The 19,945-nt window shown below is 36.1% G+C and overlaps 1 protein-coding gene and 1 long non-coding RNA gene across 9 annotated transcripts in view; one reads left to right on the top strand and one right to left on the bottom strand.

Moving 5' to 3' along the window:
• Positions 1–74: 74 nt before the first annotated feature.
• On the top strand, positions 75–1,198 carry LOC138139217 (uncharacterized). Of its 2 annotated transcripts, XR_011162238.1 has the most exons (5): positions 85–99; positions 143–212; positions 270–383; positions 446–697; positions 760–1,198. It is a non-coding gene; the product is annotated as an uncharacterized lncRNA (long non-coding RNA). The 2 variants fall into 2 exon arrangements; XR_011162237.1 differs by having other exon boundaries at positions 75–212.
• Positions 1,199–2,355: 1,157 nt separating this feature from the next.
• The window catches only part of Pde11 (Phosphodiesterase 11), a 94,914-nt gene continuing 77,324 nt past the window's right edge, over positions 2,356–19,945 (bottom strand). For 6 of the 7 annotated variants that reach the window (XM_069059395.1, XM_069059391.1, XM_069059392.1 and 3 more), the window contains exons 6-14: positions 16,558–16,665; positions 14,866–15,114; positions 11,888–12,049; positions 11,499–11,834; positions 11,359–11,445; positions 11,134–11,301; positions 6,265–6,867; positions 3,499–3,582; positions 2,356–3,444 (exon numbers count right to left, since the gene is read on the bottom strand). In XM_069059395.1, the coding sequence (XP_068915496.1) occupies positions 3,256–3,444; positions 3,499–3,582; positions 6,265–6,867; positions 11,134–11,301; positions 11,359–11,445; positions 11,499–11,834; positions 11,888–12,049; positions 14,866–15,114; positions 16,558–16,665 (1,986 nt within the window). In that variant the 3' untranslated portion in view covers positions 2,356–3,255. The remainder of the gene's footprint in view (positions 3,445–3,498; positions 3,583–6,264; positions 6,868–11,133; positions 11,302–11,358; positions 11,446–11,498; positions 11,835–11,887; positions 12,050–14,865; positions 15,115–16,557; positions 16,666–19,945) is intronic. The other variant, XM_069059394.1, reaches the window with a different exon arrangement.

The following is a 19,945-nucleotide window of genomic DNA, read 5'->3' as shown; positions in this document are numbered from 1 at the left end:
ACACTAGAGAAATGTGCAATAGTACAGTGTTCTGTACTGTCAATCAGGTCCAAGCTGCCATTTTTGTTTTATCGTGTCTTAGTTTTCCTTTCATGTTTTGTATGTATTTTGTGTTGTGTCCGTTTATTTATTAAAAAAACAGTTCTTAGTTCTTAGAGTTTAAGAAGTTTTTATATGTCAACAAGATGTCTTAATTTCGATCACCAAACGGCGTAAGTTGGATTTATGCTAACATCAAGTAACAGTTTTTTATTAATGCATATTTATAGCAAATTTCTCACAAGCCGAGAAAGAAATGATCGTTAAAGTATTTCGAGGGATCTCCAAGGATTTTGCCGAGTTAACCAAGACGGCTCAAATGGAAAAAACTGCAGATTATACTGGTATTGATTTCTGAGTTTTTTTTTTTGTTGTATCACTTGTGTTGTATTACTTTGTGTTGAAGGTTGTGGATTTAGAACCATTCAATGATACTTGGCGGAAGAAAAGAAGTGTGGGCAATTACAGGCACCGAAGAAACCTGATAGGAAATTGATGAACATCAAAAATATCTCATTCGAAAAACAGTGCACTCATTTTTCTCTGCAAACAGAATTCCTACAATTGATGCTGTGTACAGGGAAGTGCAAAACAATGAAGAAATTCCAAACATCAGTCGTTCTAAGCTTTATAATGTTTTACATGAATTAAAATTCAAGTAAGTGCATACATTGTTTTCAATTAACTGTAAACATTGAAATCTATGTTTATTTCAAATAGCACAAATAACGAAACAGAAAAAGCCTGTTAATAGAAAGAGAAGACATATCTTGGCGAAGAAGATATTTACGGGAAATAAAAAAAATACGCCAAGAAGGGAGACCTTTTCTCTTGCAAGATACATGGTTATTAGAAATGATTGTAGTCGAAGCAGGCCTTGTCCATGTTATGAAATTTTTGCCGCTTTCATGTGAACTGACAATTATTGTCGATGTCACTGTAATTTTTTTTAGGTGAAAAGTGCGGTGTTGATTATTTTATTTTTTTTAAATTAACGATTGAATCCAAAAGTATCGAGTTGTTTTGTACCCAATTTAACTCCTGTGTATAAAATAAAAAATGTTGTACATACTTATAATATTTGTTATCAATTTTTCCACGAGTTGATTCATAAACTTTTTTGTTTACATTTTACAAATTATACAAAAATTAAATCAAACATGAGTTTTAATCTGCAACCACAAATACTGATCCCCCTAGATAATATGCAACCAAAAATACTAACAATTCCTGCATCCTGCTAAAAATCTTAGCTATGTGATTCTACCTTTCGGAGATGCGCACGCACGCGCCTACCAGGAAAAAATAGACTTTAGTACACGTGAAACACTTTGAATGCACTATTCTTTATCTTGATGCGATCAAGCAAGCCATGGGTAGTTTTGTAACTTTTACTTTTTCCACCAAATTTTTGTGCATTCATGTCCAAATCTCGCAATTTTATGTCGCAAAATATAAATAAATACAATAAGCCGGACATACCGATTCTTAAATTTAAGTTTGGGTTTGAGAAATTAACCTGATTCTTAAACCATAAACCATATTTTCAATACTCGACGCAGCATTTTCTTCTTTATTTTGAATTCAATTTTTATCAAATTCACAATCTTGAGTCGACGCAGTAACAACTAAATGACAAATGCGCGTGAACACTACCAACACACTTTTCCATGGGAAATTTCAAAAATCCCTAAATTTAACTTGACAACTGAAAATTCCCCAAAGACCACTGACCAAGATAAAGAACATTGCAGAAACTGAGGGGCCTGTATTGCCCTGAAACTAAAGTTCTTTTGAAATGTTTTTAAGGTGGGTGTTTGGAAATAAAAGAGTAGGTAAGATATAATCGGATTTATTAACAACAGAGCAATCGGTTGAAAAAAAAAAACATACAGAAAAACGTCTTTTTTGGAGACAACGGGACGAGAGAAAACTGAATGACTTGCAAACGTTCACTGTTTCAAATCACGCTCACTTTGTATTGGTTTTAAGAGTGAAATTTTCTTTGTTAAACACATTAGAATAGAATCGTAATTTTGAAAAAGTAAAAATATCAAAGCATTTCATTGTCGCATCGTAAAAAACTAATAAAAATCTGGTGGTTATTCCATAACTGTATAGACATTTCTTTATTCTCGATATGTAACAATATTCAGAACATTTTCCATTTATCACAACTTAACACTGTCATCTGACAAACTGATTGTTTCCTATAATTTTTTTATATACAAAAATTCTATTCTAGCTGGCCCTTTAAAGATTATTTTTAACGACAAACAAACACAGTTTGGGGTCGTGGGTAAGAAAACACAAACACTTGTTAGTTTTCTTTTTAATCATTCAACCTAATCTCTACACGACAATTACACTTCCTGAGGCAATTGTTTATTTACAAGTAAAACCAATAAATGGGTATAAATGTGTGTAAAGCCTTCCTTGGTTCTCAAAGGTACTTTTTCGTCGAGTACAAAGTTGTTATGAAACATTATCAATGCAGTTCTGTGCGCAACAATTATCACCTAAAACCCTCCTCATTTCTGGTCCTTTCATCCTCATTCAGATCCTTAATTCAGGCGACACATAAAACTCTCATTCTTTGATAAATATATATTATATTAATATTATTATTGTAATTTTTTACATTGAATGTACACTTATTAAACCTTATTACGAAACCAAAAATTTCAAAATAAATCCACGGAATACAGAGAAAAATAAAAGTTTGACAAACACACGAAAACATAATTGCTCAACTTAATTAGTAAAATCTGATTAAAAAATACACTTTGGCATAAATAGTTTTTCTCATTTAGTGTAATACCATATTAAAATACGGCTCTCTACCTCACACTACTTTCACAGAGCCCACTAAAATATCACAAGAAGTGACTACTAGAAACTTAACCTAGAAACTTATAAAAAGAGAGCTCTCTTAACAACTAAACAAACAATACTCGCAAATAAATTAAAAAAATGACTCAACTGAGATTTTCACGGGAATAAATAAATTATTAACCACTATCGTATCGAATACAAGGGAGGGATGGTTTAGAGCCATTGAAGAATTCTTTGACAATACTTTAAAAAAATAACACTCTTTTCAACGGCGTAGCTCTAAATGTTGTGGTCGTCAGTGTCATTTAAGTCTTTCAAATTATATACTAGGACAATAAATAGTCTTCAGGAATTATTTACAAATAACTACATTTCCATATACTAGTCGGTAATTTGGGACGCGTTCGGATTCGACTCCGGAGTGTTCGGTTTGGAGAGGTTGTCGTTCGAATCGCGCTCCTCTTCGGGGGGTATCAGACTCTGTGCCGCCGCTATCTCCAGCCACTTCGCCCTGTTCTTTTTGACGCCGTCGACCAGCGGTTCCAGCTGGGGTGAGAGTCGCGAGAACGCCTGAAACGACATTTCAATGAGTCACGAACGACGGCGACTCGCCAGTCCACTCACCTCGTAAATCGGTAAACAAATCGAATCGATGAATCCTACTTGCATTAAAGGTAATTGGTCCTCTTTTTCCCTGTTCATTAGATCCTGCAAATCGAAAAAAGGTCTCGTTAACGACGTCACCACAACCATTTCGCAGACAATTCGACGTGAACGTTATTAAGTAATAAGCTAAACTAAATATGTATAGAAAAAAAAAAAACAACTTTTGGAACGGAGTCTGACCTAAGAAATCGTAATAACTGCTCTTGTGATTTTAAAAGAATCTTACGAAACATTTCTTGGACTGCGTTTTCACAATCAATTCAACAAATAAATACCGTTTTTTTTTCTACGAACGAAAACTAATGAATTCATTTCTAATAAGTTTTTATCTTATCATCAAAATCAATGCATGTTTTATATTCTTTTGACATTCCCTGGCTAACAAAAGCGTTCCATCCATAACAGCAACAGCACGATTCCAAGGGATGATGGGTTTGACAGGTCCAAAATTGAAAAAAAAAATTAAAATAAAAATTGTATCGCAAATTAAAGTCCTTTAAAAAACAATTGTCAATGTGAAAATTCCCTCAAAGACCAGACTATACCACCGTAAAACCTTCCGTTTCGGAACGGCGTACCATAATATTTCCCTCAATCAGGTTTGAGGTTATGTCATTAATTTTCTTTCATTACCATGGTCGGTTTTTCTGTCTGGACTTCGTCACATAATCTAATCATAGCCAATTTTTCTCGTTGTATTAAGGGCCCTCCAGATCCTTGTTTTCGGAAACTCATTTTACTTTTTATTTTAAATTCAAAAATAATTGCGGCTTCAGTAGCGCAAGCGCCTTCACATCAAAATGGCTAACACACAATTGACATTTTACGTTGCCAACCTGATAACCATCAAATAACTAGTGGATAACCAACATGACAACACTTGACAACTGTTTAAAATTGATTTTTTAATTATTTTCAATTTCTGTTTTTTAAAGGTCCATTAGCGTTTGTTTTTTAATGTTTTACCCGGCTGTTATAAATTTTGACTTAAAATTATATTTTGTGATCTGTTATTAAAAAGCACTGCATTTTTTTACATATACGCTTTTGTTTTTCATTCTAAACAAACAGATTTTTTATACAGGTTATGATAAAATAACGCACAAAATTAGATTATTTGATAGAGCTTATTTTACTGGATTATAAAAATCTGGTTTAAGTAGGGATTACATAAAAAAAATAAGCAAATTAATAAAAAACGAAATAAACTTCTAATAAATAAATTAAACAATATTTTAAGGCAAGAATTTACTCTAAAAACATGTCTATTCTTGTTATTTGTTTGCATGATCGCGGAAAATCGCACCACAGGTTGGGTCAGAGAGACCCAAAAACTGATCTGACAAAAAATGGCTTTCGATTGACGTTAACTAATTGGTGTAGACTAAAATTAACTAAAAGATAGGAGCTTCATAAACCACGACCTTTTGTTTGAAAGTGAATAAACAAATTGAAGATTTTTAGAAAATTATCTTATCTAGAATTTTCAGATGTTGCATGTCCAACTTTTAACACAACACAAACAATCTATCGAATTTCCTTCCCAGATGTACAAACCGTACTCAAATTCATGGAAACTATGCCAAAAATGACTAATACACTATACATTTCTTCATCGGGTCGAAAACTTTTCGGAGGACCCTCGTAGCTAATATTGGCTAGATAAATATTGTTTGAATGATGCAACTCACTACTGAAACTGTTCATTTTTGCAACAATTGCAAACATCTCATTTATTTACTCCAATTGAGAGTAAAATTATCGAAGGCACACCTGTTGATCACCTCTCCGATGTCAGGAGGTAAAAAATTAAAACTGGCGATTTTAATTTGGAAAAAAATCGGAAAGAATGACGATAGCGGAATTAATGGGAGAGCGAAATCGCTTTTAATCTGTTCGAATTTTACCTCTCTCCAAAATTTATTCATGATATTTTTTACGTCAAAAAAAATCAATGCACGTTTGAAAATAAACAGGTAAATTAAAAAACTTTTTCCGCAAATTCCTGTTCCAATTTTTTAATCAGGCAAATATTAAAACAAACAACTAAGAGACTATTATTAATTTTTACACATCGGTAACACTCTATACAGGGTGTCGGTAAAAAGTATGGATACAGCTAAATATTTTCAGAACGGTTTAGCAGAGCTCGTTGAAATCAAATAATTTTTAGACGACGAACAAATGATTTCCTAGTGGACACCCTGTACAGTTGGTTGCAAAAAAAAACGGGAACTGTCAGAATAAAATTGACACATTTTTACAATTTTTCCATAGTGTGAAACATTCGTACGGGAGATAGGTTAGAAATAACGTCAAAATTCAATGACATTTTGTAAAATTATTTGATAGGTATTGTCAAGTAGACAATTAATTGACAAACGGACAAAATCAAATTTACTGTCGCGAGCAATAAATTTTGGTCGTAAATGTAATTTCAAAATTTGGTTAGATTGTCATAGATTTAAAAAATTTCCCAGCCTAATTATGCCCATGTCAACAAAGTGTCAAAAAAATGAGAAAAAAAATGACAATTGATGTCATACAACATGATGATAGGTTATGATCTTTACGACTGTTTTACAATGGAGCATTTTCGATTGCGTCAAAGAATGACCTTGACGACCAAAATTTATTGCTCGCGACTGTACATTAGGAAAATTTTAGTTTCCCGATTTTTTTTGCAACCAACTGTACTTCGTCTGTCACATTTTTGCCACTTACAATGGGAGTAATGTTGAGTTCCTCCCGTTCTATATCACCCTGTTCGAAGAATTCCGACGAGACCAGCTCGGCCACCCTCTTCTCCACCTCCCACGGTTTCGTGATGGCCGCTAAATCACAAACTGTCATCAACATGGCCCTCAACAGTTCTCGATGCTCGTCGTGTTTCCAGCACGCCCCCTCACGTATCACGTTGAAAAACGCCCCCCTCTTCCTGAAGTAGACAGCCAGATCGGTCGACAGGATCGCCTCCTCCAACACCCTGAGCACGCGCGAGTACTCTTCCGACGATATATTCGACAGGAGTTGATTGCCGGGCGAGTTCAGGATCATCAGGCACTGATCGAAATGGTGGTGTTCCATCGTGGACGTCGAGTACAGTTGGGCGAGAGGCGACGACGCTTTGATCTGGAACGAATTGTTGGTACCTCTGTGGTCCAGGTCGTGACAGAGACAGGCGATCATCAACGCCAGACACTCGATCTCGCCGAAGACGTTCCACCATTGCGTCGCCTGGACCAAGGACAAGGTTAGATTACATCCGATTCGAGAGTTTTCGCATACGAAAGCGTCAGTTTTGGGCATGTAGTGTTTGTTACGAAACTGTCAACAACAACGACAACTTGAATCGGGAACGAACGGACAATTTGGAAATGAGGAAATGCACAAAGCTGGTCTAACATTCATTCAACGCAGGCAAACCACTCGCTCGTGTCAAAGCAGTACCGTATTCGTTCTTGTGGAAGCGCTAGGAGCAAAATCTATGATATGTTATGATTTTTAAACTAGTCTCGATGCATCGAAAGGCTCCGTTCTGCTTTTGCCAATGGAGCACCTTCTGATAGAGCTGTTTACAATTGGTACAAAAAAATGTCCGTTTGAAAGAGTGAAGGAAGTCAATTTCTTTCATAATTGAAGATAACCAAGTTACTTATGGAATTATAAGAAGTACCTTCTATTGACTGTCTTGGAGTCGGGAACATCGGCTGTTGGATGTTCCAAGATTTGACAGTTGCTCAAAAGCAACAATGCGTCTCGAACGGTGTAAAGAAACTCTAAAAAATACAAAGAAGGTACTTCTAAAGCATAATGAAACCTAGATATACAGGGTGATTTTGAAAGTTGTGCAGAAATTTTAACCACGAGCTACTGGCTTCATGAAGAACTCGGAAAAAATATTTAAAAAAATTTATGTCAAAAAATAAAATGACATTTATTTTTTGAGCTACAATTTTTTTTTAATTGCTTTTAGTCTTCTACGTTGTTCCACAACCTCGTAGGTAAAATTTCCGCGCATTTTAAAAATACTCCTTGTATATCATATTTTATAAAACGTACACCAATGCGGTTTCCTTGTTTTAAAGCATATTTCCTAGAGGTTACTTCGCATTGGCGTACATTTTATAAAACATGATATACAAGGGAGTATTTTTAAAATGTGCCGAAATTTTACCTACGAGGTTGTAGGACAACGTAGAAGACTAAAAGCAATTAAAATCAAAAAATAACTGTCATTTTATTTTTTGACATAGAATTTTTTAAATATTTTTTCCGAGTTCTACATGAAGCCAGTAGCTCGTGGTTACAATTTCTGCACAACTTTCAAAAACACCCTGTACATATTATGTACCCTTGAGTCAGACCTACTATATTTTGTGTATTTGCTCTAGTAGCTTTACACCAGTAATTAGTAGGTGCGGCCATTTTGTATTTACTTTTCCAGAAGATTCTTTCAACAAAGAAAAATTATTATTTTTCAACAAAAGAATTTAGATAAAAAGAGACTGTCATTAATCATTATCGTTGAAAATATAAAGAAAATTCAAAATAAAAAATAAGAACCATGACAATACATGACAGAAGAAACCTTGGAACCATTTAGGGAACTGTTATTCAACACATATTTTATAATGATATAAAAACTCCCTTTGTTTACCGCAGTAGGTGACAAAAAAAGAACCACCTTAAGCACTTGATATTTAAGAGTTTTTCTACGCAATTTACAATTTTGAAAGAATTATAAATAGTAAACATCAACATTGTTTTCGAATATTTGTGCAAACACTCGATCCTATTGATTTTAATCATAAAACGATTAGCAATCTACAATCCCCATCTCACATTACTATTGTTGGATAGTAAATTTATCTGTTGAGCACGTAACACGCGACGAATTCCTTCACACGAATTTCGAAAACACTAAAAAGTTTACGAGTATGATGGTAGATTAATAGTGCCAAGTGTTTTTACAACAAATTCGAGATTAGGGATCATAAATAAGCACTTTCGCTTTGTGCAAAAAAATGTGAGAAATAAAATATTCGACTGTGATCTTTTCGTCTTTTCTTGCTCCTGTTGCGCTCAATTACAAATACGGCACTGCATCAAGCAAAATCAATACAAATAACAACCTGTTGAGGCTAGCATTTATGCGCTCTGAAAACTATCTTTAAAAAATGAATAAAATATGAAAAGCGTGATGAAAATAAACTACAATTTGCTCCAAACGCAACCAACATTACAACACATCTGATCCCATGAAATTTTACAACTTTCGAGCCGTCGTAAATAAATAATTACATGATGTGTAGGGTGCAAAATGTTCAGAGCGATTTCAAATACAATTCGCAACACCACTACGATATTTCTTGAAAAGTATAACCGAAAAAAATGCACTTCAAGTTCAATCATGTTGGATTTTCCTCGTCAAGGTCAAATTATTTAATTTTTTGGCAGTGTAATTTTTACTTCAATAATATTTTAAAGTCTGTCCCAATTCTAAATTTCCACCAACACTGCATTCTACGTTGGAAATACAACCGGCAACACTGTTTGGTGAAAAATGCGTCAGATTGTATTTGTTAGGTTATATGTCAATTTTCGTTTTTACAACTCAAAATTTTAGAATAAAGCAAAAGAACGAAAACCTTTTTTAAAATGCAGCAAGTAAGTAGGTAGAAAATCAAATTCTAAAAGCAAAATAACTTTATGAAGAAATTTTAATGTTTTCGAATCATATTTATAAAATAATTATATTGCCAACTTTGGTTATAAGAATCCCCAATTTAGAAATATTTTTATTTTGCCAACATAATTCAACAGGTAGTGGAAATTTAGAATTGAGACAAACTATAGCTGTGTATGTTGTCAATGCGGGCTGATAAAGTAACCAAAACCATGTCATGCATAGACTGTAGAGGTTATGTTATTCGCTGTCAACAACTCAACTTAATAGAGTTTTTTCAGTTCTTGGCTACATTTAATTAACGCAATTTTCAAATTAAATAAATAATAAAACCTTCTTTTTTCTTTCCGCCATGGCAAAATTACCCAGGAATAGGACAGGAACAAAATTTTATTAAAAAACCTGTGACTTTATTTCACACGTCAAACTAACACCCAAAATTAAAGATGTCAAATCGCTCTAACACGATAATGTGAAAAAATGAACTTTTTTGTTCGACACTGTCAGAATTTGAGAATTTTCTCCTGTGTGAACGGATTTTTATAAATTTGACAACTTGTCAAAACGAAACGTCAAGCTAATTTTAAAGATTTTTAGCGATTTGGAGCCTTTAAGAGGCTCGTCGAACAAAAAAACCTTGTATTCAACTCGTTCTTGTGTAATTTGGGCTTTTTTTGGGATGAGTGGACCAGTTTAAAACTCGAGTGAAACGAGAGTTTTAAAGGTCCACAAAATTACACACGAACTCGTTAAATAAATAACTATTATAATCTGTTTCAAAATTAAAAGCCACCACCCGTTGAATTATGTTGGCAAAAAATGAAATCCCTAGAATAAGTTTCATTTTTTTGGGTTGGTCCAACCTTCCGCAAAATTTTGACACTGAACTGTTGAGTTTATTTACGTAACACAGAATAATTATTACGTAAAAAAAGGTGGTAGCTACCGTGTCACTCAAAAAGTTGAGTGAAATAATAAAATGGGAGAAAAAAACACGATGAACTACGACTGAAACGACTGTGTCGAGCCGCTGAAACTGTCAAGCACAGAACACCTCTGTCAAGTCAAATCAGATGTCAATAGTGAAATGTCAAATTAAAAATTATTAAATCTTAGCGTCAATTGTGAGTTGGACGTATTAGTTGTTTTGCTTGTGATTTTCTTCAGTTTTTCTATATTCTAATTGCTTTTCATCTTACAACAGTCATTATAAAAAAACCTGTCATTCATGCACTTACATAACCTCTGTTTTTCTATTTGTTACGTGACCTGAATCTTTTTTAATCTTCAGACACAAATAATGATTAATTTCGAGATTTTTTTGAATTACTTTCAATTCAATCTTTGATCGAATCTCCGATTGTGTTTCTAATGTGCCTCTTCAGTCCTTTTCGACGATTTCATACAGTAGCAACACATTTTGTCTCAATTTTTATCTTTACAACCCATCCGAGCGCTCTAATTCCGGTACTGTTCCCGGAATCTGGCCCTGACCCGTGCAATTTAACTTGAAACGAACCCTCAGAATGATATGAACTTGCAATTCCCAAACATCTTGCTCCATGTGACGATCATCACCGAGAGCAACTAATTCACTTACGGTTAACAAGTTTCGCATAGCTCAACTTAATATCCTGGAGGAGGCTCCCATTAAAGCGAAATTGCATAAACAAAATAACATGTTAATGTTTTCTCTTCACACTCTTGTGACGTCCATTCAAAATGGAGCACAAATCACGAAATTCCTAGTAACGTGTATTTTTAGGCAACCCACAATGCGCCATATACAAGTTTTCTCTCGGATAAATGCCAGCCTCGAGGTAAAGCGATAGCAGGAAAACAAGTTTTTCCAGGAGGACAACACTCCGCATGCACAAACAATAGAAACCACTTGAATAACTCACCGTCAATATCGAGAACATCATTTGTGCGACGTTGAAAGCGTGCCGCCAATTGTGGTATGTGACGTTTCTGTAATTCTTCTTCACCGATAACAACCACCTACACAAGACTTCGTAATCCATGTGGAAACGTTCGACTAGATCCAAATCGAGGAACATTCTGATGCAGGCCTGTACAAAAGAAAAGTGAATTGTTAAAGTGTCCGGAACCACCGGAAGGACTCTTACAGTGAGAGTTTCATCGTCGTCCATGTGGATGTCGTCGAAGGAGAAATCGTGCAGCCGGAAGTGTGCGGCTGACGGTACCCGTAAGCTCTGAAAAAGCATCTCTTTCAGCGGACGCTCGTTTCGCACCGTTGCCTTCTTACCCTTAGCCTTTGCGCGTCTTCAATGGTGGCCGTGGCGTGGTACGACAGCACTTCCAGAGTGACGCTCTGCTTGGCTATCGCCACCACCGCCTTCTCGTACATGTGCGTGTTGTGAATGCCCATTCCGCAGAAGATCGCGAACGCCTCGACGAAGTTCTCGTCGTTCTTGGTGAAAGGAAGATCGTTGAACTTGTTTATCAACTGGATGACGCCGATTATCTGTCCCGACGAGTTCTTGATGGCCATGCACAGTATCGTCTTGTGCTTGAACGACGTCCCCTGGTCCACGCTGGGGTCGAACCGCTCGTCTTCCTCGGCGATCGGTATGTTAACCGTCTGCAAACACACTCCGTATCGATCTGGACGCGAATGGAGAAACGAACCAGTACCTCGCCGGTCGTCGCCACGTATCCGGTGATCCCCACGTTGATGGGGAAGCGGCTCTCGAAGGGACTCGTCCTCGATTCGCCCTCCTCCCCGCTCAGATCGTTCGCCTCGAAGTCGAACACTCTCGAGAAGCTTATCTTCGATCCCTGATGCACCAGGAGGACCTGCGACAAACGACCGATATCAATCACGGAGGCGGTGCCAAGTCGACCGGAAAAAGGATCCGCTTATTTACATCGCAAACAAATTGATTTCGTAATTAATGCAAGAGCACCATCCGAGGGTCAGCCCGACCGGTATAGCTTATCTCGGAATCCGCCAGAGACGACGAGAAGTCCGCATTGGAGAAGTGTGCTCCGTTGGTGACAAAACTTTCGAAGTTTCTGCAGCCCCAATTGGATCTGCATAAATAAAAGTGCCCAAGCTTTCGATTAGTTAATTGTCCCCGACAAAGCTTTTCGTAAATTTTTAATTCAATTGAATTACTTTCACGGAAAAACAGTTGCATTAATTCCACACCAAAATTGAAAAAAAAAAAAATGACGGCTAGACAACAAAACAATGAATTACAATTAACACTTGTTTGAATTTAATTTATTGAACCTTGTTTATTTTCCTTTTTCATTTTATCGATTGTTGTCTTCGACAAAAGGTTTGTTCAATTTTTAATTCAACTGAATCACTTACAGAAAAACAATTGTTTTCTTTTCCCAACTAAATTCGAAAAAAAAAGAAAAAAACCTGTTTAACAACATACCAAGACCATCAATCCAAATAAATATGTCCATCCCATCCATTTTTTTATGTGATATTTATACAGGGTGTCTCAAAATTCGCGAATTCCGAATTCGGAGCGTCGTAGGGGATTACTTCAGTAGTCTAAATATGTAAATAAAAAAAAAATCGGGACTCCCCCCACAAAGATACATTGCTCTGAAGATGCACTCTTTGAAGTGCTTATATCTTCTTCAGGAAGAGCGAATTTTTTTTTCTAAGTATTTTTCGAACTCCACTTAGTCCTTCCCTACCACGCTGTGAATTCGGAATTCGCGAATTTTCAGACACCCTGTACAACATTTTTTACTTTCCTATTTCACTAGAATCGTATCGATTTGTGATTATTTGTGCAGCATGTGTACAAAGTACAAATTTGTTGCACAAGTGGGAAGTTTATGTGGACGAGAGCAGCGTGTTGTAATTCCTCGTATAACACACAAGTTGCATTACATAATTTTTTATAACCTTATTGTCTCTGTCCTTTGGATTTCTTTTACAATTATTTCCACAATACGATGGCAAAAGTAACAATGACATTGATTAAAAAACCCCTCGTTTTTTAACGATGTTGCAAAGAAAACTTACAACACTTCCGCATTTTCAACATTATTTTATATTAATGTGCTCGTTTCACGTTAAATTTCTCGTAATCTTCAATTAATTAAACGCCATATACGACAAAGCCTGTGAGTTATATTGTTTTTATTATGTCATTGGAGTGATCGACTGGTTTCATGTCACCTGATATTTTCTAACCAATAACGTAATTAATTTTTTTGTTGACAACCAATCAGTGTAGATTAGAGTGCAAAATGCACAGTAAGGGGAAATTATGTGCTTTTAACGACAAACAAGATATCCGTATTAACGTTAAACCAAGTGAATCGGTAATCTGTTTTTTTGCACAAATATTTTCGTTTGCATTCTCAATTTCAGCTGAACATTGTGTGCACCAGCTCGTTTGTGATGTCATGTTTAGGTAAAAACAAACATCGGAAATATGTCAGTTGCTATTTTTAGGTCGACACTGTATATAGTAATTCCCTGGAATTTTGTGGGAAATAAAACAATTTTTCAACTGCATCAATTACAACATCTTAAAAGCACAAATCTACAAAAAACAAGAATCTTCTTGCACGAACCTCCCTCACAGGAATTTAATCAAATGATAAGATACAAATAGGGAGTTTAGAGCAAAGTGGAGGACACTGCGAGCCATTTCTTTAATTTTCATTGTTACTTTTTTAACTGAGCCACTGATGTAATGAGACATTTTTTTTTCTTTGTAAAGCACCAATTTTGTCGAGCTAGGCAACCAGTAAAACCAATTTGTTATGAGGGTTGTATATCGTAGATCACACTAACATTATTGGATTTCTAGTGAAAGAGTCGGCAAACTTTCAACGCCTACTAGGATCCCACATTCATTTATAGACGCTACAATTTGATTTATCTATTTATAATTAATTTTTCCCGATGTTTCAGTTGCACCGGATTACTATAACAAGCTTTTTCTTTATTGCCAACAATTTTTTGTAGGAATAAACATGAAAGAAACGTTGAAATACAAAAAGGAAACAACACTTTGACATAAATCTTGTTTTGAAACGACAGAAAGTAAAAAGCGGTGTCCAACTGCTAGTTGGACTCGTTGAAAAACTTTTAGAAACTTATACAAATCACAAAACTTTCAATATCGCCTGCTGGTGACATAATATTATGTAATTTTAACTCGTTTTTCTTTGTCAATTGTATCGTATTTTATTTTGAAAAGAGACAAATTAAAATTTGTTGCGCGGTGTCAAAAGCAAACCTGCGATTTAAAAAAACTAATCAAAAACAAAATTAAAAGCTTGAGGGGACAACCTATGAAGGTCAGCGTCCCTTGAAAATCCCTCAAAGAACATCAAAAGATCAGAGCTGGGACTTTAAGAGCAAAAAACTGCGACTGTCATTGACATTAAACGGTCGCGCAAACTGGCCCGTTAATAATTCAACTAATATCACTTTAAATAGACCCACCCCCGTTCCGACTGTCGATTAATCGTCGGCGGCGTGGTGGCGACGTAATTGATAGCGGTTCTCAAGGGAGATATTATGTTTGTACACGCGGCGGCATCGCGAGATAATGCAATTATGGCCCCCCCCGACCATACATCACGGCCCCGCTGTTTGTCTAAAATAATTAACCCTTCTCACCCACCTGAACCCTCTGGCACTGTATCAGGCTCTGCGTGTGCGTCAGTATCCTGAAAACGACGTGCTCGATGGTGCTCTGCTCCTCGAATATCATCCGGGCCAGGTCGAGCAGCACCTGGTTCCTCTTCACCTCCAACTGGGACTTCTCGTAGAGGTGGGCGTTGCGGAGGCCGATGCCGCAGAACTGGAGGTAGCTGGCGAACACCTCCTCGTCCTGCTTGGTGAAGGGGTGGTCGCTTACTTTATTTATCACCTGAGGACAAAAAAAAACACCTATTTCAAAATTTCGATCGAGGAGGAGGTTTCTCGTTAGCCCATTCCAAAACAATTGACAGTCGGCCAAGAGTGACGACGCTCTTTCGCCCACTTGGCGTCGTCACGCCAAGGCAAAAAAATATATTTAACTCGGCGGGTTACTTGCATCGAGAAAGATGCACTTTATAGGAAACAACAGAAACAACTGAAAAAGCTTCAGTTCGTTTTATTTTCTCGAACTATAATTTTGCAAGGATCGTTCAAGGATCAGACAAGAAAATAGCAGAAGAAAATTAAAATATTAAATAGAAAATATCAAAAAAACTAGGTTTTCAATGGAAACTAAAATAAATAAAGATCTTTTTTAACTGGTTCCCAAATATACAGGGTGAAATCGATATTCATCAGAATATTAAAACCCCAGGATCTTCAGAGTGCAACGCAAAAAAGGTGCAAACAGTTTTTGGTTTTCATTCATAGTATTCTTACGCGTGTATTTAAAGTGTTTTTCGGCTATTCAAGTTTCGATTTATTAGAGCTTCCAGAAGCGTATCGTTCAGGAATTAAAAATTTTTAACCACATTTTCGGTTTATTCACTTATTGAAGATACTATGGTTTAAATATTATGACACATTTCAATTTCACCCTGTATATGTACAAACATATACAGGGTGTTTCAAAACAAACACACCAACTACTAGCAGTTGTACAGAAGAACATAAAAAAATTGAAAAAACATTTTTTCTCAGCTTCAATTAAAAGTTACAGAGTGTTAAAGTTAGAAATTTTTAATCAAAAATGTTCTTGAAAAAATTTTTTTTTTGTTCCAATTATGTTAGACAGAGTATTCATTCAATTGCGATAAGAAAAAAAACGAAAAAGCATCAGGAAAATGTTTGTATTATTTTTTTCACGTTCCTCCAACTCTACTTTATACGATTACAAGTACATAGTTGTGCGGTCGGTTTGATACACCCTGTATATTTTCTAAAACTGATGATTTCTGTTTATCGACTTGTTAGGAATTTGTTGATTTAATTATTTAATCATGACAAGATAATATCAGATCGGTATCAGTATACAAATATCTGAAAAAAACCGAACATGTCCCATTCATACTGCAATTAATGCTGTCAATCTCCTTTCAGGAATGGGGTTAAGCCATGATAACCATCAAGATTATAGATAACGCTTCGACTCTTATCATGATAATCATGTTTGTTGGTGTTGTTCTTTTTAATAAATCAGTAACCGTGTTTTCAGCATTAACAGTACGATTTAATCTGACAAAACAAGATAATTACATTTTACGGTCAAAAGGAAAGTGACAGACAGTACAATCCGCATTTTGATAAATTGTCCTTTTATCACGGTTGCAACATGATAATTGAAATTTCCACAAAGCAATGTTCGTTTCAATTTTTTGTCGTATGTACTCACTTGCGCCACTCCTATGACATCGCCGTTGGTGTCCTTGATGGGCATGCAGAGCAGCGTCTTCGTCCTGTAGCCCGTCAAGGCGTCGATGTCATGGTTGAATCGATCGTCCTGGAAACAAGAAAAAAAATGGTTTGAACGCCTCGGACCGCATAAAATCCACTTAGACTCAACGGGTAAATGTTTAGATTATAAAGAGGAGCTCCCCCTCTGGCATTATTCTTGCTTCGATGTAAATCCGTCGGATTTAAGATTCGCATCGTATAAATAGAAATCCGTCTTGCGTACACATATTTCTGTGTTTGAACGGCGTCCGCGTATATAGATCTGGATTAGGGAATGGGGCCGGGGGAGACCACCCAGCGACCCGGCCCCCCATCGAGCCCCAATAAAACGCCGATTTAATACAGGCTCGAAGTCGTTAATTGCACGTGATCGATGAGACACGTCCCGACAATTTATATCTTAATGGCTATATTACAAGAATTCTTTCGACATAAACGGAGACAATATTGCCCATAAGAACGGCGATAATGGCGTCGTTTGTTCGCCGATCGGATAGTGCAATTAAGCCGCGATTACATAAGTTGTAAACAAAATGCGCCTCTGAAATAAAAGCCGAGAAATTAAAACGTGGACGGCGGCGGCGGCGGCGGCGCGAAGAGTGAATATGTAGTTGTGTGCCGACGCGGTATTTTTATTAACGGCCCCAGGAAACGACCATGCCCTGGGATTTTGCCAAATAACCGACGTACTTTTTCGTTAATTTATCTCTTCTTTGTTATTTTAGACCCGCTTTATATCGGGAACGATGAAATCAGACTGGTGAGGAGCAAAGAAAAACACGCATAAAGACGCCGTTCTGTTTCGTCCCGGAGCGATGTTGCACTTCGATTTGAATAAAATCGTCGTTTTGGCGCTGTCAAGTACAAAATGAAAGAGGCGACAAGGACCCCCGGTCCTGGTCGGCGAAAAATCGGTGTCGAACGCCCATAAAAAATAACGAACGACGCCGAGCGGAACCGCTTCCTAAAAGGACACATTCGGAAAATATGGGACGGGCGCCGCGGGGGAAAACTTCAATGGGTAATGCGGCAGTCGAGTGCAAAAACGGCGATCTTTCCAGTTTACAAAGCCGCCAGCTCGATTATTTTAACAAAATCGAGTCGGAAGTCGAGGAAACGAGTTGCTGAAATAGGAGGCGATTGCCCCGTATTAATAAAAGCCCCCACAGACCCTCGAAGGAGCCCGATCGAGTTTGGCCAATTCGGGAAAGCCATCAAACTGAAACAACTCAAAAAGTGGGTCATCGAAAATTCTTTCAACTTTCCTCCTTTCGGACAGTTGATATGGTGGCTCCGATAAGACTTACCACCCACGTACTAAAAAAGTATAAAGTGCAATTTATTCTAGAAAAAAGAGTGGGAAATCTCTGTACAAAAATGCACAAGTATCTTTGAGAACTTTTTGCGACTGTAAAGCTTAATGAAAATGAAACTTGTTCACGGGAACAATAAATTTTTCAAGAGTACAGAACTATACTAAAAGCTTCAATAACAAGAGCTTATGATTGTTGCTAGTTTGACAAATTGTATGAAAACTGGAAAACAAAAATCACATTTGTAATATGTCAGTTCCGAGATCGGGTCCAAATGGACCCCAAAATTTCGTTTTTCTATTAGGTATCTACAAATGGAAAATGTCCCGGTTTGCTAACTTCGCACGATGTCGTGTCATATCTGGCACAATTAGCTGTCCACAACAAGTACCAAATATATCCAATGTGATTGTGTTGGGCCTTCTCTACTTGCCGTTACCATTATTATTATTATTATTATTATTGTTATTACCGACACCTGGACATCTAGGGTATTATAATTGTCATAAATAAAAAAATCATCATGTTTCCTTATCGGGGTCCGAATGGACCCCACATTGTTATTTGAGGTTTGTGAGGTTTGGAGACTGCGATCCAAATTCCTTCACCGTTCTAGAATTTTTATTCACAATACATTTAATTGTTGTTTAAAATTATTTTAAATTCAAATCAAATTCTTCTTTTGAAATCGCAGAAAATCGTAATTTTGTCAAAGCTCTTCACTCTTTTACATTTTTTTTTTGGAAAATGTTTGACCCTTAAATAAATTGTAATAAGAATAATTGTAATAAGAATATTTTTCGCAAAAAATTAATTTTCTTATCACAGAGGCTCAAAATATTCCAAACTGAAGGTGCCTTTGGTGGCAGAAGAATAAAAGAAATAAAACATAAGTTGCATCTCAAAAACAAAATGGAATTTGTCATTCTCTTATTGAAAGTTTTTCATTATTTATTTATAGCAGTGATTCGAGTCCTTTATAATAAGTATGCAAGAAATATGGCATTTTTGTCACTCTGACGTCTATAAAAACGTACATTCCTTTTTGAGAGCCATAAATACAACTGTTGAACATTTCTTATAGCAACAATATTTTTTCATCGAGTGAAGCAATAAATAGTGTTAACCAAAACTAATATTTTGTGTTTTTAACCTTAAGTCACAAAATTATCTCATCGAATTAATCTTTTCTCTTTTTCTCCAGACAATTTTTTATTTTAACAACACGAAGGGCCTGATTTCAAGTTGACTTGCGACGGTCGCACTTGTCATGGTAACGTCGCAAGAGAGAAAGATGACGCATAGTGGTAATTAATGTGTAGGACAAAGATACCCTCGTGGTATTGCCATTTTGTCTTGACAGTTTTCCTCATCAAATCAAATTAGACAACAAGCTTGTGTTGAAAACAGAAAACTACAAAGTGATCACAAACAAAAGAAATCAGAGCAGGCGTTGCAAATTATTGATCGTGTCGTAGCGAAATTCTATGTAAATCAGCGTAGATAATTTGTAGTCTCAAACGCTACTTTATAATAAGTCATATCTCGGGAATTTTATTGATAATGGAGAGAATTTATAAAATAGACAAGAGCAACATTTTACATTCGTAAGAATGGGAAATATACCAGCTTTATTGTTACAAGCGAGGCCACTGTCAAGCAGATTTTGCACTGAACTGTCAAAGAAACGTCAATTTTAAAGCAACGGTGTTGTCGTTAACCTTGAAAAAAAGTTCGTCAATTCAATTTTTTTTGTTTTGCAGATATAAAATATTGAAAATTTGTTCAAAATTTCTAGAGTAAAGGAGAAAAAAAAAGATACTGGAAATTTCGAGCAAATTTTGAATGCTTTATCTCTCAAAAACAAAAAGACTTTTACTACAAACAATTATTGTATTTAAGTTCTATTCATCGTCACCAACTATGTACGGTCGGTGGACAAATAAAACTGGGACACTTAAAATTTAATCTATGTAAATCAGACCATTGAATTGTCAGTGTCTATATAATATG

The sequence above is a fragment of the Tenebrio molitor genome, chromosome 9 (assembly GCF_963966145.1).
Source record: "Tenebrio molitor chromosome 9, icTenMoli1.1, whole genome shotgun sequence".
NCBI classification, from domain to species: domain Eukaryota; kingdom Metazoa; phylum Arthropoda; class Insecta; order Coleoptera; family Tenebrionidae; genus Tenebrio; species Tenebrio molitor.
The sequence above is the reverse complement of the archived record's forward strand: the minus strand, read 5'-3'. Positions and strand labels throughout refer to the sequence as shown.